General features: G+C 43.5%; 2 protein-coding genes across 2 annotated transcripts in view; one reads left to right on the top strand and one right to left on the bottom strand.

The window, feature by feature from the left end:
* Positions 1–26,742, bottom strand: part of stab1 (stabilin 1) — a 111,085-nt gene that overhangs the window by 59,055 nt on the left and 25,288 nt on the right. The window contains exons 13-26 of the mRNA XM_072381442.1: positions 19,845–19,982; positions 18,742–18,813; positions 17,481–17,594; positions 12,623–12,676; positions 10,075–10,155; positions 9,841–9,999; positions 8,001–8,063; positions 7,836–7,928; positions 7,304–7,390; positions 7,120–7,231; positions 4,728–4,914; positions 2,762–2,855; positions 1,946–2,104; positions 346–441 (exon numbers count right to left, since the gene is read on the bottom strand). Of these exons, the coding sequence (XP_072237543.1) occupies positions 346–441; positions 1,946–2,104; positions 2,762–2,855; positions 4,728–4,914; positions 7,120–7,231; positions 7,304–7,390; positions 7,836–7,928; positions 8,001–8,063; positions 9,841–9,999; positions 10,075–10,155; positions 12,623–12,676; positions 17,481–17,594; positions 18,742–18,813; positions 19,845–19,982 (1,509 nt within the window). The remainder of the gene's footprint in view (positions 1–345; positions 442–1,945; positions 2,105–2,761; positions 2,856–4,727; positions 4,915–7,119; positions 7,232–7,303; positions 7,391–7,835; positions 7,929–8,000; positions 8,064–9,840; positions 10,000–10,074; positions 10,156–12,622; positions 12,677–17,480; positions 17,595–18,741; positions 18,814–19,844; positions 19,983–26,742) is intronic.
* LOC140302915 (nuclear factor 7, ovary-like) lies at positions 22,516–24,100 on the top strand. The gene has a single exon (XM_072381448.1). The coding sequence runs from the start codon at positions 22,633–22,635 to the stop codon at positions 24,040–24,042; it is 1,410 nt and encodes a 469-aa protein (XP_072237549.1). The 5' UTR covers positions 22,516–22,632; the 3' UTR covers positions 24,043–24,100.

Below are 26,742 nucleotides of genomic sequence, written 5' to 3'. Positions count from 1 at the left end.
CTTTTGCTTAAATTTTAAATCATGCTTTTTATTTTTTATTTCTTTTAACTCCTGATTTTATCTTTCATATATATAATTTTTTCTGATTTTATCTATTGTTCCTATTTCTTTCTTTTGTTTAAATTTTAAATCATGCTTTTTTTTTTATTTCTTCTGTTTTAATGTCTCTGTAAAGCACTTTGAATCACCTTATTGTTGAATTGTGCTATAAAATAAACTTGCCTTACCAAGTTCTGCTTTAAAGGGGTTTGTGCTGTTAGTTTTCTTCAGAGTTAGCAAGACAAATTGGGTTGAATTACCACATTTATCAGCAATAATGAAGAGGAATGATCTGTGCGAGTTTACCAGTTCATGGCAGCCTCCGTTCCTTTTGAGGCAGGGGTTGAGGAGGTCGCACACTTTCCCATTTCCCATGTAGCCAGTCTTACAGACGCACTCGCTCTGCAGACAGGAACAGAAACAGGTCTCATCGGTCTCCTACAAACATTTACATTCAGGCAGCTGAAGTCAAAGATCCTACAGACAGCAGAAGGTAAAAGCAATATGGCTTTTAAGTGATACTGTCAGGTAAAATGACTGAGAAAGAGGCTTTAACAGGGTGTTTGGCTAAAGTTCAATTCAGTTTTATTTATAAAGCGCCAGATTACAACAATTGTCGTCTCAAGGCACTTAAGTAATAAAGTCCAATTCAAGCCAATTGGAATTTAATTCATTGTAATCATAATCCAATTAATTCATATGGAGCCAATTCAAAAAAAATATCCAGCTAAGGAAACCAACAGATTGGACCGAAACTTGTCCTCAGTCCAATCTCCCGTCCTGAGCCTGAGGGACTGTGGAAAGGAACGACTCCCTTTAACAGGAAGAAACCTCTGGCAGAACCAGAACCAGGACGAAACCTCTGGCAGAACCAGAACCGGGAAGAAACCTCTGCCAGAACCAGAACCGGGAAGAAACCTCTGGCAGAACCAGAACCGGGAAGAAACCTCTGCCAGAACCAGAACCGGGAAGGAACCTCTGGAAGAACCAGAACCGGGAAGAAACCTCTGGCAGAACCAGGAAGAAACCTCTGGAAGAACCAGAACCAGGAAGAAACCTCTGGCAGAACCAGACTCAGGAAGAAACCTCTGGCAGAACCAGAACCAGGAAGAAACCTCTGGCAGAACCAGAACCGGGAAGAAACCTCTGCCAGAACCAGAACCGGGAAGGAACCTCTGGAAGAACCAGAACCGGGAAGAAACCTCTGGCAGAACCAGACTCAGGAAGAAACCTCTGGCAGAACCAGAACCAGGAAGAAACCTCTGGAAGAACCAGAACCAGGAAGAAACCTCTGACAGAACCAGAACCAGGAAGAAACCTCTGACAGAACCAGAACCAGGAAGAAACCTCTGGAAGAACCAGAACCAGGAAGAAACCTCTGGAAGAACCAGAACCAGGAAGAAACCTCTGGCAGGACCAGAACCAGGAAGAAACCTCTGGCAGAACCAGGAAGAAACCTCTGGAAGAACCAGAACCAGGAAGAAACCTCTGGCAGAACCAGACTCAGGAAGAAACCTCTGGCAGAACCAGAACCAGGAAGAAACCTCTGGAAGAACCAGAACCAGGAAGAAACCTCTGACAGAACCAGAACCAGGAAGAAACCTCTGACAGAACCAGAACCAGGAAGAAACCTCTGGAAGAACCAGAACCAGGAAGAAACCTCTGGAAGAACCAGAACCAGGAAGAAACCTCTGGCAGGACCAGAACCAGGAAGAAACCTCTGGCAGAACCAGACTCTGGAAGAAACCTCTGGCAGAACCAGAACCAGGAAAGTGCAGCACACTGCAGCATGGAAAGCTTAATAATCTTAATGTAAACATGTGATCAAAGCCTGCAGATCAGAGGCAGAGGTGCAGTGTTGAACTTGAGCGTTTGTTATGTTATCGTAAAGAAAATCCTGTCCGACCTGTCCGGGTCCGATGTGGTTGCAGTCGGCGTTGGGGCTGCAGCCTCCGCGGCTCTCCAGCTGACAGTTGTTGGTCTCCACACACACTCTGCCGTCACCGGTCCAGCCCTCAGCGCACACACACAAGACGTTACCTGGACTCACGTACAGACACTCAGCCTGCAGACAGACAAACAAACGCAGCCGGCGTCAAACAGGCCCGATGCGTTCGAGTTACAGCTCACAAATGCACAGTTCAGGATCCAAACTGATTTAGGCAAATGTTGAGTAAGAGGTCCTAGAATTGAGCCCTGGGGAACTCCATTGTCATATTTGTTTGCTCAGATCTGTCTGTTAAATAGAATCAAACCATTGTAGCAGAGATCCAGTATTACTACATGGAAACTGCTGTCATCTGTGTTTAATTTGATGTTGTTTATTACTTCAAAAGAGCAATGTTGGAGCTGTGGTTTGGATGGAAACCTGAGAGTCAAGAAGTGGTTTTGAAAGGCAGCTTTTTATTTTTTTAAAGGATTTTACCAAAACAGTAAAAAAAGTTTGACGTGAAACTGTTAATATTAAATTAGTGAAGTGTCGAATTTGTCTTTATTAATCGGGTTTTGACAGAAGAGAAGAGTTAACAATATGCAGGAGGCTTGGAGAAATGTGAGGGTCTCAGAAGCATAAAATACACCGTTTATAACCTTTATAAAAGGTATTTGGGGGAGATTTTGCAGACTATTTCAAAGTGTTAAGAACAGATGTGAAAGTGCAAAGAGAATATATGAATAACTGGAGAGTTTTGAAGACTCAAAACAGTCAAATCAACAGCCTTACGTTTGTGTCGCAGCCTCCTCGACTGCTCTTCAGGCAGGGGTTGATGGGAGTACAGGTGTGACCATCACCGTCGTATCCATCTCGACACACACACCTGTAGTTGAACACATTCGGCAGGAGCCACAATAAAAGAGGAGGAACAAATTCTCATAAAGTGTTTTGCTTTAAGTCGGTGATGGATTACTGAATGGTCAGCAGGACTGTGTTTGTGTTTTCAGCCACAGGAAGGTCGATCCATCTATGTAGAGCTAATCATTTGAACAGGTGGTCATGCCTAAGATTTGAGGCTATGAGCGTTGCCATGGTGACACCAGATATCAATGGGAACATCCTTTGCGCTTCAGGCTGAACTCTGAACTCCATAAAGACAGGAAGTGTTGCCCGCCTTGAGGTGGCATTAGACAGTTGTGTTTGATGGTGACAGTTATCCATCCTTTATCTTTTGCTTATCCGGAGCCAACAGGTCCAGCGACCCTCTCCAGCTCCTCCCGAGGTGTTCCCAGGTCAGATGGGATATATAATCCTCCCAATGAGTTCTGGTTCTGACCCGGGGCCTCCTCCCAGGAGACATCCTAACCAGATGAACCACCTCAGCTGACTCCTTTCTATGTGGAGGAGCAGCGACTCTACTCCGAGCTCCTCCGGATGGTGGAGCTCCTCCCTCCAGACGGTAGAGCTCCTCCCCCTGGAAGATGGAGCTCCTCCCTCCGGATGATGGAGCTCCTCCCTCCAGACAGTAGAGCTCCTCCCCCGGATGGTGGAGCTCCTCCCCCTTGATGGTGGAGTTCCTCCCCCTTGATGGTGGAGTTCCTCCCCCTTGATGGTGGAGCTCCTCCCTCCAGGCGGTAGAGCCCCTCCCCCTGACTGTGAAGCTCCTCCCCTGGATGGTGGAGCTCCTCCCCCTGAGTATGAAGCTCCTCCCCCTTGATGTTGGAGCTCCTCCCCCTTTCTCTAAGGCTGAGCCCCGCCCCCCTCTGAAGGAAACTCATTTCAGCCGCTTGTGTCCACGACCTCCTTCTTTGGGTCAGAACCCAGATCTGTGAGCTCAGGTGAGGGTTGAAACAAAGATGGAGCAGGAACCTGAAAGCTTCTCCCTCCGGCTCAGCTTCACCAAACGGACCGGAGCAGCGCCCTCATTACTGCTGACGAAGCCCCGATCCGTCTGTCCATCTCTGATCCAACTCACCATCACTGAGAACCAGGTCCAGAGATGCTGAAACTCCTCCAGCTGAGGACTTTCATCCCGGCTGCTTCACACTCAGCTGTGAACTGAAGTCATGGCATGAAGAACCCAACAGAACCACATGATCTGCAGAAAGCAGAGCTGTAACCCTGATGTTCCCAAACCAGACGCCCTCCTCCCCCCGACTACACCTCCAGATCCTGTCCATGAAACCCACAAACAGGACCGGAGACGAGGGGCAGCCCTGATGGAGTCCAACCAGCTCCACTTTGTACCAAGAATGAGAACACGGCTCTTACTGTGGTTCTACAGGGACCGAACATCTGGTTCCCCGTATTCCTGCAGCACCCCCACAGCATCCAATCGGTTGGAGCCTCCTCTCCAACACCCTGGAGTAAGCTTTCCTTGGGAGGCCGAGTAGTGTGGTCCCCCTGAAGCTGGAAAATGGGAACCACCGACCCGAGCCTTCTGCATCTCAGGGCCAATCTCCTCTATGGCCAGGATGAGGTGCCGGGGAAGCTTTTTAACTACCTTAGCAGTAAATGTGCAAAGGTTGGGCTCATATATAACACCGTTAACCTCGTTTAGGCTCCACAGAGGACTTCACAACGAGTCTCTCATTCATACAGACTTCTGACCATCATCATTTGTACAATAAGCTTTTTCTCTTTGCTTTTTTCATACAATTATTTCTATAATTATTCCAAATAAATTTTGACCTTATCAATCAAAAAACGTCCGTTCTAACGGCGTTTCGGTGGCAGTAAAGCGGTCGTATCTTACGTGGTCGTCAGCCCTGTGTGTGTGCAGTAAGCGTTGATGTGACAGTGCTCCATCAGGCCGTCAGAGTTGCACGGCGTGGCCTTCTTATCGCAGTATTCTCCCGAATAATCCTCCAAACAAGATCCTCTCCGACACACGCCGCCGCTTCCTGGACGGTTATCGCACACGCCGTGGACACACCGACACTCTGAGGACACATCATGTGTTTATTTTAGCATCTATATTCCAAAGAAAAGTCCAATCTGTCTTTTTTTTATGTCTTAAACCAAAGTTTCTACGCTACTAAATGATCTTCTATGCCTGCACCCAGGGGTCAAACTCAAATACACAGTGGGCCGAAAGTTTAAACTGAACAAAACTGCGGGCCGAGGTTGAACAAATGAACCTTTTAATATGGAACCCAACAAGTTTTGATTTAACAATGAATACTGAACCAGAAAGGCTTAACTTTAAAGTCCAGGGGTGCAAAATTGAGCTGCTAATAATAATAAAAACATATCAATGGCATATTAAATTAAATCAAAATAAAAATGTAATGCCTCCTTTCTGTTTGCAGCCTTCTGATTTATGTCAAAATTAGCTTCTTACACAGGCTAATAAATGTGAAAATAAAATAACATAAACCTCTTTTCATCTCCTTTACTTTCTGGCTCCTTTGAGCTGAGTCCAGGTCCTTATATTTGTCCTGGTGTTTCGTTTCATAGAGTCGTCTAATATTATATCCTTAGGTACTCCGTAGTTACTCCTTAGTTACTCCTTAGTTACTCCTTAGGTACTCCTTAGTTACTCCTTAGTTACTCCTCAGTTACTCCTTAGTTACTCCTTAGTTACTCCTTAGTTACTCCTTAGTTACTCCTTAGTTACTCCTTAGTTACTCCTTAGTTACTGACAGGTTGGCTCCACAAACAACACAAACAGGTCTGTCTTTTACATAAACAGATATTCTGTCTCCCACCTGTCCAGAAAAGTTCTATTTTCTGCCTTTCTTTTGGCCATTTTTTGGTAGGTAACAGTGACAGCTGTGGTTTGAGGTCTGGGGGAGAGGCGGGGGGCACAAGAAGACCGCTAGCATAGATGCTACTGACACAGAGGAGGGGCATATCTTCCTCTGTCCTAATTGAGGCGCCAAAACAACAGCAGAGCATTATGGGATTTGTAGTATAAGCGGTGAATGCACTGCCGCCGTATAATACTGGCGGACCAGCTCTAATATTAATTTGAAATTGCCTCGCGGGCCAAATATAATTACACTGCGGGCCAGAGTTTGACACCTATGGACTAGTGGGTTTCTTATATGTAGTTTATTGTTAGCTTTTTTGTATAGCTTGTTATATCTTGATTTGTAAGTTGCTTTGGATAAAAGCGTCTGATAAATACATAAACATCTTTTATCACTAGAATCCAGTTAAACTTTGCATAAACATCTTTTATCACTAGAATCCAGTTAAACTTTGCATAAACATCTTTTATCACTAGAATCCAGTTAAACTTTGCATAAACATCTTTTATCACTAGAATCCAGTTAAACTTTGCATAAACATCTTTTATCACTAGAATCCAGTTAAACTTTGCATAAACATCTTTTATCACTAGAATCCAGTTAAACTTTGCATAAACATCTTTTATCACTAGAATCCAGTTAAACTTTGCATAAACATCTTTTATCACTAGAATCCAGTTAAACTTTGCATAAACATCTTTTATCACTAGAATCCAGTTAAACTTTGCATAAACATCTTTTATCACTAGGATCCAGTTAAACTTTGCATAAATATCTTTTATCACTAGAATCCAGTTAAACTTTGCATAAACATCTTTTATCACTAGAATCCAGTTAAACTTTGCGTAAACATCTTTTATCACTAGAATCCAGTTAAACTTTGAAACGGTTCTGTTGGAGGAGTGAAGCTGGACAGGAACGGATCTACGGACGTGTAGAAATATGAAAACATTAATATGATTTTAATTTTAAACCACAGTCGGATGGATTTCCATCAAATTGGTGCAGGGAAGGAAATCTCTCGGGATGAATATGAATGAAAGTCCTGACAGATTCTCTTCACTTCAATCATTCGCTTAAAGCAGGGATGTCAAACCTGATTCAGATGAAATTAATCTCTTCAAAAGATTCTTACATTCTGCACAAAACAGCTAATGAGGCATCGATCTGAATCAGGTGTGCTGGAGCAGGGAAACATCTAAAACCTGCAGGACAGCGGCCCTCCAGGACCGGAGTTTGACATCCCTGCACTAAAGAGTCAGTCCAAGACTCCCAGACTGACTTGTTGCAGTGCTGTTTGAGGTGTTTCTTGTAGCTTAAACCCTGGCTTAAAGTCTTAAAGGTGTTGGCATCACCCTCACTGTTTCTGTGGCGACGGAGAGGAGCCCTTACCTTCATCGCAGTTCTCTCCGTGCTTGGATGGATCCGAGCAGATGTGGCAGTATCTGCCCTTGAATGCTGAGTGACAGCTGCAGGAGCCGTTGCCATTGATACCGTCGGCGCACTGCACAGCAGAGAACAGATTAAAACGTGGCTGTTGATGCTGGGATTAGAGCACGGCTTTGATGTCGCTCACCTTTCCTTTATCGTAGCAGGGATGCTGGAATCCTCCGACACACGGTTTACAATCCGGGCCGAAGAATCCTTTGCAGCACTCAGCCACCTGATTAACACACAAAGACGCCGAACACTGTGAAAGTCAGCCAAGGACGAGACCGCCGCCTGACCGCTGGAAGCTGAGCTCAGCGCGTTTCCTGCTTAATGCCACAGAATAACAGCCGTTTATCAGAGGTCCATTTCTGCCTCGGGGGAGAAGGAGAATTGCACCTCTGAGTGGTTTAAAATGTGCTTTAGTTTCTGTGGAGCAGGGATGTCAAACTCTGGTCCTGGAGGGCCTCTTTCCGGCAGGTTTTAGATGCTTCCCTGCTCCAACACACCTGATTCAGATCGATGCCTCATCAGCAGGCTGCTGCAGAACTTAATCTTTCTAAGAGATCCATTTAATCTGAATCAGGTGTGTTGAAGCAGGGAAAACCTGCAGGACAGCGGCCCTCCAGGACCGGAGTTTGACGGCTGTAGAGTAAAGCTGGGTTCATTCCCACCCTCACCTGTTTGGTGGTGTTGCAGTATTTGGCGCAGCCCTTACTGAGCGTTTGCCTGAGAGGACTTGAGGTGTACTCACAGCCGATCTGATGACTTTCCTGAAGAAAACAGAGTAGCGGCTCAGTGATGCTGTGGCTCTGCATGCTAACACACAACATGGTCTAATTTACCAGTTCAGCGCTGCCCTCTGGACATCGAGTCTCGCGGAGGTAACTGCAGGGAACGCACGCACCCTGAAAACAGATAAACCAACACTCAGACTTGGCTTTTCGCTTCACATGTTGGTGACAAACCAAACGAGAAGCCTCAGGCTGTAGCACAATGCAAACTGACAGCAGTGCTTTCCATTTCCTGCCTGTTGCAGCCAGTCTTTGGCTCCCCCCGGTCTATATCCCCTCTCCCTTCTGGGTCCTCACACATGTCGGGTTTTGGGGAGGGGGGTGTTCTGTGGGGTGTAGCCCCCGTTTTAATCACACCTTAGAGCAGGGATGTCAAACTCCGGTCCTGGAGGGCCGCCGTCCTGCAGGTTTTAGACGTTTCCCTGCTTCAGATTAAATTAATTTCTTCAAAAGATTGTTAAATTCTGCATAAACCAGCTAATGAGGCATTGATCTGAATCAGGTGTGTTGGAGCAGGGAAGACCGGAGTTTGACATCCCTGCCTTAGACATTACTACTCATCAAACACACACACTTTAGGTCCTGGGGGGTGGAAGCACTGAGTGGCATCTGGTGGGCGGGGCTCTTTGGGTATGAAGGCTCCCAGTTCTACAAGTTTGGCTGCCCCTCAATTTTGACTCCCAGGGCACTTGGCCAGGGGCGCTGGGGCAGGCGCTGACCCACTGTGGCTGTCTGGGGCGCTTGGCCCTCTTGGGTATTGGGTGGGGCCTCTGCCGGGGGGTTTGGGGGCGCTCGGGCTCCTGGGGCCCGGGTCCAGTGCACGGCCCGTGTCTGTGCGGCTGGGGCCTGGCGGGGTCGGGGGGCCGTTGCCCCTGGCTCCCGGAGGGCCTCTGCCCTATGCTTATGGGGCCTCTGTCCCATGCTTATGGGGCTCTGTCCTGTCCTTATGGGGGCTCTGTCCTATGCTTATGGGGGATCTGCCCCATGCTTATGGGGGCTCTGCCCTATGCTTATGGGGGATCTGCCCCATGCTTATGGGGGCTCTGTCCTATGTCCGGGGGCTTCCTCTGCAGTCCTCTGGGTGGATGCCTGGTTGTCCCTGCGGTGGGCTTCCTGGGTTCTGTGCTCTGTGGGGGCTGCTGGTGGCCTGGGTCTTGTGGCCCTCTCTGCCTGCTTCTGATTGCTTGGGGGGGGCTGTGGATTGTGGCTCTATACACTTATACACTCATAACTAAGCACAGTTATCATGTAGGTCCTGTGCCATGGGTGTTGCATGTTCATGCACACATTCATTAGTCCAGTAGCATCAACGCTAAGCAGTTGATGTTTTATCCTGTGGTTTCAGCTAATTTATATCCACAGCTGTGTTGTGTGTGATTGCCGCTTCTTGTGCTTGGTTTTGTTTGTTTGTTTTTTCTCTGCTTGTCTGCTTTCAGGTGCTCCTGGAGGCTGGATTCCCCTCAGAGGCCGTGGATTGTCGTCTGTTTTGTTTTTACGGGTTTTAGCAGCTGGTTGTCTGGCTTTTGTTTCTATTTTTGTTGTTTCTTCTTCTTCTTTCCTTGTCCTCCGGTCCGTTTCGGCTCTATTACATGTCAAATATTGTAACAAAAATGAATAAATAAGCAGCTGATGGGCATCAAGGGGAACTTTACATTCATAAAGCTTGGCAAAGCAAATCTGTTTGGCATAAAAGGTATTCAGATTATAATTCTGCTGCCGTGATGCTGGACAGGATAAAGGGGTCCATTCAAGATGATTAAAGTAAGAAATGATTAGCATAAATTGACTTATTGCATTTGAGCAGCTACCTCAGGGCAGGTAGTGTTTTAAATAATCTTCACACACAGAAAACACTCATTCTCTCCGGTTTGTTTCGACCTCCTTGTCTCACCACAGTGATTTTGCTCTCAGTGACGTCACAGCGGTGAGGCAGGATGGGAAGGATGGAGGGCGGATACAGCAGCCCATCAATCATATGTATGATCCCGTTGGACGCTATGATGTTTGAGTTCGCCAGACGAACGCCCTTCTCCCCCAGCACGACCGCGCCCTGCAGGGTCAAGAGAAGGAAAAGTGTTTTAGACGAATTATAACAACCACAGAAGAGCCGATGAGACATACTTACATCGTCAGACACGGAGATGCTGATCAACTGATTGGCCATCGTTCGAATACGAGGAAGAGCGGCCAACTCGTCCGCTGAGAGCTACAGACGGAGAAAAGCAATCAGAGGAAAAATCTCTCAGCTTTTAAATCCGGCGGTGGGCGAGATTCTGATGTTGGATGCAAAATATTCTGCTTTCTACAGAAATTATTTAATTATTATAAACTATTTAACAGCGAGTGATTTTTTTTGGAAGATCCTGATAATTAAAATAAAAAGAGACCAAATATTTAAAGATCTTTTTGATTTATGTTCATGCATTTAACAGAAGCTTTTATCCAAAGAGAATTACATATAAAGATATAACATCAAAGCTAACAATGAGCTACATAGAAGGAACCCAGGAGTCCGACTCTGTCAGAGGGGACAGAGTAGAGATAGGGTGCAGGCATAGAAGGAAGTGCAGAAAGATAAAGAGCAGAGATAGAGGGGGGAGGGAAGTACAAGGGAAGTGCTGGGATAGGAGATGCTCTCTGAAGAGCTGGGTTTTCAGGAGCTTCTTGAAGATAGACAGGGACGCCCCTGTTCTGGTAGCGCTCGGTAGGTCATTCCACCATCGTGGGACGACACATGAACAGAGTTTGGATTGTCTTAGGCGTGGTGTAGGAGCTGCTAGACGACAATCCTGGGACCAACGGAGGGACCCAGTTGGGACAGAAGCCTTTGCAAGAGCATTCAAGTAGATGGAGCCGTTCCATTAAGCTCTTTGTAGCTAACATCAGGGACTTGGATCTGATGCTAAGGGCAGCCAGAGGAGCTCAATGAACAGAGGGGGGACGTGTTCTTTTAGGCTGATCCAAGACCAGACGCACCGCCGCGTTCTGGACCATCTGCAGAATTCAGTGTAAATCAGGTTAATGAACACCCATCCATCATCTGCCACTTATCGGGTTGCGGGGGCAGCAGCTTGAGCAGAGAAACCCAGACCTCCCTGTCCCCGGCCACTTCCTCCAGGTCTTCCGGGGGGACCCCGAGGCGTTCCCAGGCCATAGTCTCTCCAACGTGTCCTGGGTCTTCCCCGGGTCTCCTCCCAGTGGGACGGGCCCAGAACACCTCCCCAGGGAGGCGTCCAGGAGGCATCCTAACCAGATGCCACCTCATCTGGCTCCTCTGAATGCGGAGGAGCAGCGGTTCTACTCCGAGCCCCTCCCGGATGACTGAGCTTCTCACCCTATCTCTAAGGGAGGCCCAGACACCCTGCGGAGGAAACCCATTTCGGCCACTTGTATCCGTGATCTCGTTCTTTCGGTCTCTACCCACAGCTCGTGACCATAGGTGAGGATGGGAACGTAGATTGACCAGTAAATCGAGAGCTTCGCCTTCTGGCTCAGCTCCTTCTTCACAACGACGGGTCGGTCCAGAGCAACACTGCAGACGCTGCACCGATCCGCCGCCAATCTCCCGCTCCATTCATCCCTCACTGTGAACAAGACCCCGAGATACTTGAACTCCTCCACTTGGGGAAGGATCTCATTCCCGACCCAGAGAGAGCATTCCACCCTCTTCCGGCTGAGAACCATAGTCTCGGATTTGGAGGCGCTGATTCTCATCCCAGCCGCTTCACACTCGGCTGCGAATCGCTTCAGTGAGAGCTGAAGGTCACGGCCGGACGACGCTAACAGAACCACATCATCCGCAAAAAGCAGAGACCCGATTCTGAGGTCGCCAAATCGGACACCCTCAACGCCTAGAAATTCTGTCCATAAAAGTTAGGAACAGAATCGGTGACAAAGGGCAGCCCTGACGGAGTCCAACTCTCACCGGAAACGTATCCGACTTACTGCCGGCAATGCGGACCAAACTCTGACACCGGTCATACAGAGACCGAACGGCCCCTATCAAGGGGTCCGGCACTCCATGTTCCCGGAGCACGTGTTAATGAACACGTTTAAAGTTAAACGATGGTTGAGATTTATTAAAGAACACGACTTTAAGAACCTGCAGCATATTTCAGAACAGTTTTAATAACATAACTACAGCAGCTGAAGGGATTAATCCTGAAGATTAATCAGTCTGATCAGGAATCAATATTTACATTTATTCTGTGTTTGTATTTTGCATTTATTCCTATTAACCTGAATTAAAACACCAGAGCTGTCATTCAGTCAACATTGTGACAATTATTCATGCATTTTACAGTTTCTGTTGTGTTTATAAAGTTAAAAAAGAACTAATCAATGAATATTACTGCAGTTCTGACTGTTAAAAACTGCTGATAACTGAGTCCACGTCGAGGTCAAGAGGTTTAAGTTTCAGATATTCTGTTTCGGTTATTATTTGTGACTCAGCTCTTGTCCGATTCAAGCTTTATTTGCTCTAAAAGTTCATTTTTAGCTTGACTAAGAGTCAAGTTAAGTGTTCAAAAACTAACTTTACCACTTTGAAAATTAACAGGGAAGATGTCTATTTTTTTTGGCATCGAGGACATTTTTAGGAGTTCAGTTGAAAGTATGAAAGCAGGAAGGAGGACTGATGGATGAACACTGATGGAGGGAGACCGGTTTCTTACCACAGCCTGGGAGAAAACATGGTGTCTCAGCATTTCCTGAAGTTTATATTTGGCCTGTAAGAGAAGCAAAATGTCATGAAGAAAATAACAATCTGCCAAGAAATATACTTCCATTTCATCAAATTAACTTTGTTTTTCTTGGAGGCAATTCAAATAATCTTGTTATTTGACAGGATTATTGATCAAAGTTCACTGTTATTCTCCACTTTGTACACGATCCATGCACTTCTTCTTCTTCTTCTCCTTTAAATGTTGAGTTCTTTCACATCATTGGTGGTGAATCAGGTCTGTTTTTAATGCAGAGCTGCTTGAAGGCCTGAAGATCACAGATTATTTTAATCTCTTCATAATATCTTCATAATATATTCAAAGTCTTTGCAATTCTTACATTGATAAATATCTTTCTCTAAATAGTTCCACAACTTGTGGGCAGTTTTTTAAACCCATCTCAGCTCCTGAGAGGCTCTGCCTCTCTGAGGTTCTCTTTCTAAACCCATTTGTGTTCCTGACCCCTTTGAAATTATCCTGATTAGCTGCAACCTGTTGGTGGGACTTATTTTTGCAGCCTTTTGTTGCTCCTGTCCCAATATTTCTGACCCATGCTGATTAGATTAAATATTTTCCATGAATACATTTTTCGGAGCTTTGGTTGTACGTTTATATGTTGGCTCTCATTGTTCTTTCAGCCAGTTCTGCTTTGATTTCATGTCTTTGCTGGACTTCCTTCTTATTTCCTCTGTGCACAGTCAGAGAAAGAAGTCAACATGTCCGAATTTATCTATTTTGCCATAAAAAAAACGAACAAACAAGGCCTTAAATTAAAGATACAAAGTGTGAGAAGATAATTAATTCTTACTATTCAACAGTTTTGTGGGAGCAGCCCTTTTGGACCCTGTATCATTCTAACATTATCTTAGATTACAGATCCATTATCAAGCATTTAAAAGTAATTTTAAGTTCTTTTATATTCACGTCTTTGCATTTACTACAAATATAATTAATTTAGCAGATCTTCAGCGTCCTGTCGAGGACATTAAAACTAAAGTTAAAGGTAAACTCCATTATGGAAGGACAGAATAGCTCCTGTTTTGTAAGTATTTGTTTAATTATTGCCCCAATTTATCAGGCATATGTGAATTATTCGATACAAAACTGTCACGGTTTATTTTCCGTTCCATGTCTTGTCATTTCCTGTTTTATTTTGAAAATTCACTGACTTTCTCCTCTCGTTTCAGGTACCTTACCCTTCCTCCCGTGTCAAGCGTCTCATTGTCTTCCCTGATTCCCAAAGTGTTTCCACCTCTTCCCCTTTGGTGTTTAAACAGTCTGCGTTTCCCTTGTCTCGTGCCAGTATTTTGTCTCATTTTGAGCTTCGTTACCATCCATTTGCCTGGTCTTGAACCCACAGATTCCTGCAGCGAGCGACTCTCCTGCAGTGCTGACTTGTTTTGTAATTTATTCTTGTTCCATAGCCTTAGTTTATCTATAGTTACGGTAAGTTTCACAGCTTTGTTTTTCCTCCATTTTCTAGGAGGGATTTTTCGTTGTTACCTGTCATAGTCGCCTCCGTTAAAGGAGAGCTTTAAGTTAAAGTTAAACTATCATAGAGCCTCGGTTTTATTAATAGTGTGCCTTTGTTTTATTCCAAAGCGAGTCTTTGCTTTGTTAAATCTTCATAGCATTTCTGTTTTCCTCCCAGTTTGGAGAGATTTTATATTAATTTTCATAGCAGCTCCTTCTCCACCTTAGATGGAGGAGAGCGCTTAGGGTTTTTAAAGCTTAGGGTTTTTAAAGCTTAGGATTTTTATAGTTTAGGGTTTTTATAGCTTAGGGCTTTTAAAGCTTAGGGTTTTGAAAGCTTAGGGTTTTTATAGCTTAGGATTTTTATAGCTTAGGATTTTTAAAGCTTAGGATCTTTAAAGCTTAGGGTTTTAAAGCTTAGGGTTTTAAAGCTTAGGGTTTTTAAAGCTTAGGGTTTTAAAGCTTAGGGTTTTTAAAGCTTAGGGTTTTTATAGCTTAGGGTTTTTAAAGCTTAGGGTTTTTAAAGCTTAGGATTTTTATAGCTTAGGATTTTTAAAGCTTAGGATCTTTAAAGCTTAGGGTTTTAAAGCTTAGGATTTTTAAAGCTTAGGGTTTTAAAGCTTAGGGTTTTTAAAGCTTAGGGTTTTTATAGCTTAGGGTTTTTATAGCTTAGGGTTTTTAAAGCTTAGGGTTTTTAAAGCTTAGGGTTTTTAAAGCTTAGGGTTTTTAAAGCTTAGGATTTTTAAAGCTTAGGGTTTTTAAAGCTTTGGGTTTTAAAGCTTAGGGTTTTTAAAGCTTAGGGTTTTTAAAGCTTAGGGTTTTTAAAGCTTAGGGTTTTTAAAGCTTAGGGTTTTTAAAGCTTAGGGTTTTTAAAGCTTAGGCTTTTTAAAGCTTAGGGTTTTAAAGCTTAGGGTTTTAAAGCTTAGGATTTTTAAAGCTTAGGGTTTTTAAAGCTTAGGGTTTTTATAGCTTAGGGTTTTTAAAGCTTAGGGTTTTTAAAGCTTAGGGTTTTTAAAGCTTAGGGTTTTTATAGCTTAGGGTTTTTATAGCTTAGGGTTTTTAAAGCTTAGGGTTTTTATAGCTTTGGGTTTTTATAGCTTAGGGTTTTTAAAGCTTAGGGTTTTTAAAGCTTAGGAGTTTTATAGCCTGTTTCTTTTGCAGTGCCGTGATCTGTCCTGTGTTTATTTAAATAAAACCTCTTTGGAACCACACGACCCTGCGTCCTGAATCCCTCTGGTAACTGAAAAACGAGTGATAGATCTCGACCTTTCTCCAGAACGTTGAGGAAAATGCAGAGAAACAGGAGGCCGTCGTCTTCCTTTTGCTCTCAAACTGAACAGGTTACATCGTTCCACAGAAAGCTCAGACTGAGTAAAACCCTTTTTCCTCTAAACAGATGGCAGAACCGGAATGAAGCGTATGTTTTTGTTTTGTACCGCTGTTTTTCAGCTCTGTTTGAGTTACAAAGCTTGGGACAAATAGGTCAACTGAAAGCATCAGAAAGCAGCTGTTTGATGGTGGACTTGATGACATAATGGGGCGTAAACCCAAGCGCTCTGCAGCAGAAACACATCTGAGCTGACAGATGCCAACTCAGGTATTTGTCCAGTGATGCAAAACCAGAGGAAATATAAGGACAGCATCATTACATCCTTCCAGTAACAATCTATCAGGCTAAGAATTGCGGGCCGTCCTCCAAAAACCTGGCAGCACGAAGCCTTTGGGGGTGACGCTGCACATAAGTCAAATGCTGATTGGTTGAAAGTTGGACAATCATCATTTAACTATATAATTCAGACGCGACGGGGGTTCAGGTTATCAGTTACACGGTATTTGTTTTGATGGGTTAACTCTAAAAAGCCTTAATATCACAGATGTTTAGCAGCTGTTTGTGTTACATTAGAGAGAAGTCATTTGAATCAGAATCTAATTGATTTTACTCTGTAATAAGTGCTGGTTTGCTCAGCTGCAGGGGGACAGGTGGAGCACCGACGGTCATTATCACAGCCAACATGTTTATTCATCTTTAAACCAACACTGCGGTGTGTAGACAGTGAATGCAGCACGCCTGACTTCCAGGTTGGAAACATGTGCACCAGCACAGCAGCGCTCACTACTTTCACTGATGTTACAGACCACTGTGGTTAGAATACCTTATGTTACCTTTTCACTACATATTTGTTAATTACCATAAAAAACTATTGTGTGTTCTCCTTTAAAGGGGAACTCTGGTGTTTTTAAACCTTATTTCTGGCATGAAATACGTTCATCTGCTCACCGAGAACAGTTTGGAGAAAGTCGGCGTCCTTCTGAAGATATTTAGATAACTGGAGATCCATATAACGGAGTGAACGGGGCTTAGAGGATGCAGCCTCTAAATAAGGCATTATCTGTCTTTATTTCACCAATACTTTAAGAAGAATGAATGAATGAACGTGTGCTATAGCTCTGTTAGCTCATAGCTGCTGTGTTGTTGTTATTGGGGGCTATCGGGGGGCTTATAGAGGGCTTTCTACACACTCGTCTGTTGGGATGACGTCATCAACGCCCCCCTGCAGCACAGCTCATTCACTCCGGTAAGAACGTCCATCTTACTCAAAGTCGTCGTTCACGTTGTCAAAATCTGATAAATATCCTGCCATGTTGCACAAAACTATCAGCAGCAAACTCTGTGTGAAGTTAGCCGACTGTCACAGAGCACGGAGTGAATAAACTGTGCTGCAGGGGGGCGTGTGGATGAAGTGGGCCCAGTAGAGTGCCTGTGTAGAAATCCCTCCGTTAGCTCTCCTTTAGCTGCAAGTAGCCACATAACAGCAGCTATGAGCTAACAGCAGCTATGAGCTAACAGAGCTATAGCACACGTTCATTCATTCATTCTTCTTAAAGTATTGGTGAAATAAAGACAGATAATGCCTTATTTAGAGGCTGCATCCTCTAAGCCCCGTTCACTCCGTTATATGGATCTCCAGTTATCTAAATATCTTCCGAAGGACGCCGACTTTCACCAAACTGTTCAGTGAGCAGATGAACGTATTTCATGCCAGAAATAAGGTTTAAAAATACCGGAGTTCCCCTTTAAGGTTTTGTGTGTTGAGTGTCTGAGTTAGCTGGAGATCCAGAACTTTAAATTGTGAATGAATACTAATAAAATGCTTTAAATTATGCACTAAAAGCAAGTCAAGGCCAAAATTTCTGAAATTTCAGCTACAAATCTCTCAGGCTTTCTCACTCAGACGGTTAAATCTACCGACTGCAGGTTGCAGGAGCCTGAGGAAAGCTGCTGTTGCAGCAAAAAAAGCTTATATCAGTGCAGTTTCTTCAGGGAATGCAGACTCACATCATTCAGCATGTACAGGAGGCTGCCGTCTCGGGCTCGGTCCACAGCCTGGTTGGTGGGGACGAACACAGTGAGGGGTCCTGGTCCACGGAGAGGAGGCGGCGACCCACAGTTCTATGAAAACAAACACAGATCTGATAAAAGACCTGCTTCAGTCTGTTGTTACAACTTTAACTTTTCATATTTTCTGAAAGAAAGCATTTATTCTAACCTAAAGTGTGAAATGACGACCATCACTGGCAGATCCGTGAGTTCATGGCAGCTTATTAATAAAGCTGATGAAGAGACTCAAATCTAATCCGAGTCCAGAGACACTTTAATATTGACTCAGATAAATTCCACCACTTAATTAATTCCACCGGCAATCTGAGCTTTCCAAAGCTGAGCTGCTGGAAGGGCTTCTGCTGGGATCTCTGGTGGTTTGTAACATAAAAAACCACCAGAGCTCCCAGCAGAAATCCTTCCAGCAGCAGAGCATCCAAACCAGCACAGAAACATGTTTCAGAAACCTGTGTTTTCACAGAAAAAAGCTCAGTGGAAAATCAGACAGGATGTCCAGAGCTGCAGTAGCCGGCTGCTGCCACCAGGGCGGCGCCACTCTGGCATTCAGAATGCTGTGTGTGCGTTTATCAAATCGCTTTTACCTACAAAAACGAGTGGGGAGTCTGGAGCGGTTACAGCGTTTGTGACAGGCAGGCAGTTCAGAAGAGTTTGAACATCTTTTCAGTCGAAAAACATAAAGATCGATGCACAAATCCATATTTATCCAATAAAAAACCTGCTCATGTGTGTCTGCACTGCAGTTGTTTCCATGTCGCAGAATAATATTGGTTCAGCTCAAGTTGTATAATGTTTAGAGATAAAATACCATCATAACATCAGTAATAACAAAATTAATAGTACATGTGTCAAGGAAGCCGATTTTACTCAGTTTCATTACTTTGTGCAGATTGTTATATTCAATTAACTTTTATTTATAAAGCGCCAAATAACAACAAATGTCATCTCAAGGCACTTAAATAATAAAGTCCAATTCAAGCCAATTGGAATTCAATTCATTGTAATCATAATCCAATGAAATCCAATTAATCAGTTTAAAAATAATCCAATTAATTCATATAGAGCCGATTCAAAATCAATATCCAAGCTAAGGAAACCGACAGATTGCACCGAAACTTGTCTTCGGTCCAATCTCCCGTCATACACTTAGAAAACAAAAACATACTTAATACTTATAGCTCGCCAAAACAGAAATACTCACATCAACCAGCGACAGGAAGCGGTTGAATCTCCCGTCCTTCGTCAGAATTTCCCCAATCGTTTTGTCAGCGAACTTGAGAAAAGAAACAGGACGAATAAAAAGCCTTTCATACACCGAACAGCAGTAAAATAAGCCTAGTTAGGGGTTTATCTCTTTAAAGAAATGTTCTTTTGTCAGATTTCAAAGTGCTTTAATGTGTTAAAGTTTGGTTTCGTGTCTCACATCCTATGGCGTAACCACGCATTCTTTGGGGGGGTCGTGTCCCCCCCCAATATTGAGAAAATACCAACCTGCCCCCCCCAATATACAGAAGAAAATGTGTAAAATGCATGTTCTCCTTTTATGAACCCTGTCAAGGGATCGGTCTCTTGTCATGTCTTATTTATTTTCAACTTATTTCCGTGTGTTACCATGGGAACGTAACGGCTGCGCCGCCGTCTCAGCAGCGGCTCTCCTTATCTTTACGTTGGACTTCTACTTTTGACGGAGCCGCTGCTCAACAGAGCAGATTGTACCAGAACAGGAAATCCAACACAGAATCAACAAAATAAACTTCCGCCCCCTTTCAAAATAAAACAACTTAAACCAAAAATAACATTAGACTATTAGACTTTTCATTGTTGATGCACATTTTGAGACATTGACACAATAGAAATGAACTTAAAAGTCCTCGGCACATTTTTTGTTAAAGGAAAAGTCTGTAATTTGTTACATCATTAGTTGTCCTTATTAAAATATTTCCATAAACATGCTTTGGGTATTTGGTCGTTTTCCATTGGAAGCTGTCCTATTTGCTACAGAACTACTGGAAGAGCATAATTGTAATTGGTAGGTGTGTTTAAGGTCAGTAAACAGTAAGCAACTAACCAAAACAAAGTGGGGGGGCAATCACTGTCTCGGAGAAGTTACACTATTCCTTTAGATGTGAACTTACATGGTCAATGTAGTCCTCTAAACTATGTTCTAAATGTCCAATTTTTCATATATAAATAAAGAATTGTAGATAATGCACTCAACAATTTTGTTTTTCTTGGACCCCCCCCGATGTCTAAACCATGGTTACGCCCTTCGCTGACATCTGAGGCAGAGACTCTGTGACTTACCTGCTCGTCACGAGCCAGACTGGAAGAAAGCGTGTTTGTGATTGGCTGGTCGATGATGTGGATGATCCCATTGGCTGCTGGCAGGTCGGACTGGATGATGGAGTACGATTTACTGGGGTTGTCCATCAGGATGAACCTCTGCAAGGACAGCAGAATGACCCCTTTATTGGTGCTAAAATCCAGCTTTTATTCACATAAAAACAGGTTTTTCATCTCAAACTACAGCCGTCTCCGTGGTTACTTCAGACCAGGTCTGACATTCGTGGACATTTGGGAGGATAAATCTTAAAAAAGCAGCTCTTCACAGGTATGTACACTTCGACGTGTCATAACTAATGATTAAACCTATAAATGATTCATACTTTTAGCTTATAATCAGGAGCCAAAATGAAGTGAGTCCAGGTGTAAAAGTGTGTCATGATCTCCTCATCAACCTCAGTTAAATTCTGCTCCTCCTGCTTAGTTTGATTCAGTTCCTGTTTTATTTTCCTCAGCCTCCTCCCTTCCTGTACTTACCTTACTCACCTAGTTTTAGTTTGATGATTGCCTCACACTCACTGCACTGGTCACCTGAAGCAGAGTAGTTTGCTCAAAGGAAACACTTTAATCTCCTTTTTGTTCCTTCTTGTTCCACAGCTGATCTGTGTTCTTTACTTCTCGTTTCAGTGCATTCGGATTTCCTTTGTTTACTAATTTTCTATGTATTTGTTGTATTTGTTGTGTGTATTTTTGTCCACTTCCACCTAACATGATACTTATATCACAGCAGAATAATCTGCAAACATCTATTTGAATCCAGATTCCATAGTTTTCCCAGACAGGATCTGCTTTTAAAGGGGAACTCCGCTATTTTTAAACCTTATTTCTGGCATGAAATACGTTCATCTGCTCGCTGAGGACAGTTTGATGAAAGTCGGCGTCCTTCAGAAGATATTTAGATAACTGGAGATCCATATAACGGAGTGAACGGGGCTTAGAGGATGCAGCCTCTAAATAAGGCATTATCTGTCTTTATTTCACCAATACTTTAAGAAGAATGAATGAATGAACGTGTGCTATAGCTCTGTTAGCTCATAGCTGCTGTTATGTGGCTACTTGCAGCTATAGGAGAGCTAACGGAGGGATTTATACACAGGCACTCTACTGGGACCACTTCATCCACACGCCCCCCTGCAGCACAGTTTATTCACTCAGTATTTCACCAATACTTATGTTCATGTTTATGTTTCTGTATTTATCAGACGCTTTTATCCAAAGCGACTTACAAATGAAGATATAACAGCTTTATAAAAAGCTAACAATAAGCTACATAGAAGGAACCCAGGAGTCCGACTCTGTCAGAGGGGACAGAGTAGAGATAGGGTGCAGGCATAGAAGGAAGAGCAGAAAGATAAAGTGCAGAGATAGAGGGGGGAGGGAAGTACAAGGTAAGTGCTGGGATAGGAGATGCTCTCTGAAGAGCTGGGTTTTCAGGAGCTTCTTGAAGATAGACAGGGACGCCCCTGTTCTGGTAGCGCTCGGTAGGTCATTCCACCATCGTGGGACGACACATGAACAGAGTTTGGATTGTCTTAGGCGTGGTGTAGGAGCTGCTAGACGACAATCCTGGGACCAACGGAGGGACCCAGTTGGGACAGAAGCCTTTGCAAGAGCATTCAAGTAGATGGAGCCGTTCCATTAAGCTCTTTGTAGCTAACATCAGGGACTTGGATCTGATGCGGGCGGCTAAGGGCAGCCAGAGGAGCTCAATGAACAGAGGGGGGGCGTGTTCTTTTAGGCTGATCCAAGACCAGACGCACCGCCGCGTTCTGGACCATCTGCAGAGGTTTCACAGGCTGGGGACCAGTTAGGAGACCAGTTAGGAGAGCGTACTTTAAGAAGAATGAATGAACGTGTGCTATAGCTCTGTTAGCTCATAGCTCTGTTAGCTCATAGCTGCTGTTATGTGGCTACTTGCAGCTATAGGAGAGCTAACGGAGGGATTTCTACACAGGCACTCTACTGGGACCACTTCATCCCCCCCTGCAGCACACATGTTGGATATTATTGAGCATGTGAACATTTCTAAAAACATTCAGGGCCGCCGTACATTTCCTGAACCTTAAACTCAAAACTGTGGTTGTAATTCTCACATTTATCACAAACTGTAAACCTGTCAGACAGCCACAGGTGGAGCGAGAGACTAAAGGCTCAAAGGTCACGTTGTAAAGAGAGTAAAAGGTTTATCATCTGCTTTACGAGACTATAATCCATGTTCCTCTGAAGACTGCTGAATATGAAGCTCCAGGTGAGTTTTACAGGTAAAACAACAGAAATTAAGCTTCCAGACAGAGATGAGCACCAACCAATGACTGCAAGCCTCAAATGACTGAATCTCTCTCTGTGAAAGCTTTCTGTGAGCCATGAAAATGTATTTAATCAAACCCAGTTCACACAAGAAAAGATCTGGATTTGGTCATGTGGTTTTGAACAGACACACACACCTGCAGCTGTGAACATGCGCAGTGTGGAGGCATGTTTGAGCAAAGCTCCGCCCACTCTCTGACAAACAGGGAACTTATCACTTATTACTTTCTTCTGTCTTCGAGACGCAGAACTTCCAGAGAAACAGCAAAGTTCACATCAAAGACAAGACATCCACTGAAAGAGGAACACTGAGGTAAAAACTGGGATACCGGTCCTTTAATCTGCTGAAAGAGCTTCAAGGTAAAAGTGAAAGTAAGACTGTCACAGAACTTTCTGGCCTGACTGGCTTTGCTGTCTGTTTTCACCGTAACTAGAAGAGAAAATGTCCTCGGTGTCAGAGAAGGATCTGGAGTGTCCCATCTGCACAGACATCTACAGAGACCCTGTGGTGCTTTCATGCAGCCACAGCTTCTGCAGAAACTGTCTGCAGACATGGTGGCAGGAAAGGCCGACATATCAGTGTCCCTGCTGCAAGAGCAGATCAGAAAAGAGCAGTCCTCCACGTAACCTGGCTTTAAAGAACCTGAGCGAGGCCTTCCTGAAGGCCAGAGAGCAGCAAGCTTCACACAGGCCTGAGCATCTCTGCAGCCTGCACTCTGAGAAGTTAAAGATCTTCTGTCTGGATCACCAGCAGCCGGTGTGCGTCATCTGCCGAGACTCAAAGATCCACAACAACCACAGATTCAGGCCCATAGATGAGGCTGCACAGGAGCAGAGGGAGGAGCTGCAGAAATCCCTGAAGCCTTTACGGGACAAACTGAAGCTGTTTGAAGAGGCCAAAGGAAACTGTGATCAAACGGTTGAATACGTGAAGGACCAGGCCCAGCAGACTGAGAGGCAGCTGAGGGAGGAGTTTCAGAGGCTTCACCTGTTTCTGGAGCAGGAGGAAAAAGCCCGAGTGGCTGCTCTGAAGAAGGAGGAGCAGCAGAAGAGTCAGACGATGAAGGAAACCATTCAGGCTCTGAGCAGAGACATAGCAGCTCTGTCAGACACAATCAGAGCCGCAGAGAAGGATTTGAGATCCGAGGACATTTCATTCCTCCTCAGCTGTCAGGCAGCAGCGAGAAGAGTCCAGCAGCGCCCCCTCCTGGCTGACCCACAACCCGTCTCTGGAGCTCTGATAGATGTGGCGAAACACCTGAGTAACCTGACCCTCAACATCTGGAACAAGCTGAAGCAGACGGCGTCCTACAGCCCTGTGGTTCTGGACCCAAACACCGCGGATCCAGAGCTCATCGTGTCTCCCGATCTGAGCAGCGTGAGGTCTGCAGAGCGACAGCAGCTTCCCAGAAACCCGGAGAGGACCAAATTCCCCTGCTCGGTTCAGGGCTCGGAGGGGTTCAGGTCAGGGACTCACAGCTGGGACGTGGAGGTTGGAAACAACAAAGACTGGGAGCTGGGCGTGCTGGGAGAGGACGTCCAGGTGAAGGGACGCCTGCAGGCCCAACTCTGGAGGATTTTGTTCTCCGATGGTAAATTCACGGCGTTCTCGTCCTCGGATCCAGAGAAAGTTCTTCAGCTGAAGAACAAGGTGCAGAAAATCAGAGTTCAGCTGGACTTTGACGGCGGGAAGTTGTCTTTCCTCGATCTGGACACCAACAGCCGAATACACACCTTCACACACACCTTCACCGGCACTCTGTTTCCTTACATTTACACTGAGAATCCACTCCCACTGAGGATCCTGCAGAGGCCCGTGTCCCAGTGGGAAAGCAAAGTGGGAAGGTTCTGATCACAAATACGAGGAGCTCTTTTAGAATTGTGTCTGTGGTTGTGTTAAACAACTGTGGAAAATACAGAAAACCAAAGATCGGGACTCTTTTAGTGTCAAAATTACAATTAAAAAGAATGAATGTGATGAAATTCTAATACCTTTAAGAGCTGATTGTTTGTTTCCCACAGAAAAGGCTAAAAAAAGGAGCACTTTGGGCTTCGTGAGCCACATTTTCAGCAGTAAATTCAATTCAATTCAATTCAATTTGATTTATAAAGCGCCAGATTACAACAATTGTCATCTCAAGGCACTTAAGTAATAGAGTCCAATTCAAGCCAATTGGAGTTCAATTCATTGTAATCATAATCCAATTAATTCATATAGAGCCAATTAAAAAAATAATATATAACAATAAACTGATCAGTAAACACTGGAAAATCCTTCCAAAGAAGAATCAAACCATCGGCCAAGATGAACAATCCTCTCAAATTACTGCTTTTATGTTCGTACCGAACTGTTTCTGGGACAACGAGCTCATCTTTAGAGCTACTGAAGTAAAGATCTTCTGTTTCTGCAACAGGAATCCAGCCTCGGTTCTTGTTCCGTATGAAATCGGACTCATCAGAGATCGTGGTTCACCTCAGACTGCAGTGCGATTCCTTCCAGTTCCACAGTTTGTCCTCCAAGGGGAAATAATCATGGACATGACACCAGATCTGAGGGTAAATAAACTATCAGGGGCTGATTGAAAGGATTTAAAAGCCTCGTTTACCTGCTTAAGTCTGTTTTTAAAAGAGAAAAGAAAAGACAGCTGCAACCTAATTCAGACGCAGAGACGGTTCATGTCTAAGTTTAAGGTGGTGGATCATAATAAAGCTTATTTATAGAATAATAATAGAAGAAGAATAAACACGGCTGTAAGCTAATTTAGACGCAGAGACGGTTTTCCACCTGAATCTGTGGAGGAAAAATTATATTATAAGAAATATTATGAAATTCCTGTCAGGGATCCGTTTTTATTGCCTGCTGCACATGTTTTTATCTGCAGAAGCAAAAGCAGCAAAAGACAAAAAAAAAGGTGAAAAATACTAAATATGTTGGAGGTAAATAAAAAAAAAAAATTATAGGATCTTAAACATTAAAAATGTAAGAAGTCAGAAAAATTCAAATTTAATCATGAAGACGGCTGAATATTCAGCTTAAATTAAATATATTCTTATATCTGTTGTTTAACTCCAACATTACTTAAAAACCTGAATTAAGCATCAAATAAAAATGTCTGTTTGTGCTGATGAATATTTTCAAAGTAATGTCAGAAGTTATTTTCTTGTTTGTATATTTTCTGTTTGAGCAAATTTAATCATGGAGGAGATTTTATAATAGAATCTGTTTTCTAACCCCAACAAAAAAAGTAAAGCACCTGAAAAGGGAGTTTAAAACTAAAGTAAGAGTAGAAAGTCACTCTTTTTATCCCTTAATCTGTCAAATATCGACTAAAAAACACCAGATTATGTTCTCCCACTTGGGTTAAAAGGCTTATATATATAGGTTTATATTTTTATCATCCTGACAGTAACTGGATGATGACTGATGTGTTTCCAAGGCTGAAAAGCATCGAAGAACCTCGAGGATTTCACTCTTTCATGTGTAAATTAAACCAATGACTTTGAAATGTAGGCCTTCAGATCAAGAAGTTTGGGCTCATGGTGTTTTTGAGTTTAAGCTACATTAACAAACCAGAGAAATCAGCATGTGGATGGGTTCATGTCTAAGTTTAAGGTGGTGGATCATAATAAAGCTTATTTATAGAATAATAATAGAAGAAGAATAAACCCGGCTGTAAGCTAATTCAGACGCAGAGACGGTTTTCCACCTGAATCTGTGGAGGAAAAATTAAATTATAAGAAATATTATGAAATTCCTCTCAGGGATCCGTTTTTATTGCCTGCTGCACATGTTTTTATCTGCAGAAGCAAAAGCAGCAAAAGACAAAAAAAAAAAAGGTGAAAAATACTAAATATGTTGGAGGTAAATAAAAAAAAAATAATTATAGGATCTTAAATATTAAAAATGTAAGAAGTCAGAAGAATTCATATTTAATCATGAAGACGGCTGAATATTCAGCTTAAATGAAATATATTCTTATATCTGTTGTTTAACTCCAACATTACTTAAAAACCTGAATTAAGCATCAAATAAAAATGTCTGTTTGTGCTGATGAATATTTTCAAAGTAATGTCAGAAGTTATTTTCTTGTTTGTATATTTTCTGTTTGAGCAATTTTAATCATTGATTCTGTTTTCTAACCCCAACAAAAAAAGTAAAGCACCTGAAACAGGAGTTTAAAACTAAAGTAAGAGTAGAAAGTAACTCTTTTTATCCCATAATCTGTCAAATATCGACTAAAAAACAACAGATTATGTTCTCCCACTTGGGTTAAAAGGCTTGTGACGGCACACAGTTTATATTTTTATCATCCTGACAGTAACTGGATGATGACTGATGTGTTTCCAAGGCTGAAAAGCATCAAAGAACCTCGAGGATTTCACTCTTTCAAGTTAAACCAATGAATTTGAAATGTAGGCCTTCAGATCAAGAAGTTTGGGTTCATGGTGTTTTTGAGTTTAAGCTACATTAACAAACCAGAGAAATCAGCATGTGGATGGGTTCATGTCTAAGTTTAAGGTGGTGGATCATAATAAAGCTTATTTATAGAAT

Source organism: Leuresthes tenuis, unplaced genomic scaffold (assembly GCF_036924035.1).
Source record: "Leuresthes tenuis unplaced genomic scaffold, fLeuTen1.0.hap1 SCAF_3, whole genome shotgun sequence".
Lineage (NCBI taxonomy): Eukaryota > Metazoa > Chordata > Actinopteri > Atheriniformes > Atherinopsidae > Leuresthes > Leuresthes tenuis.
This window is presented reverse-complemented; position numbering and strand designations above follow the sequence as displayed.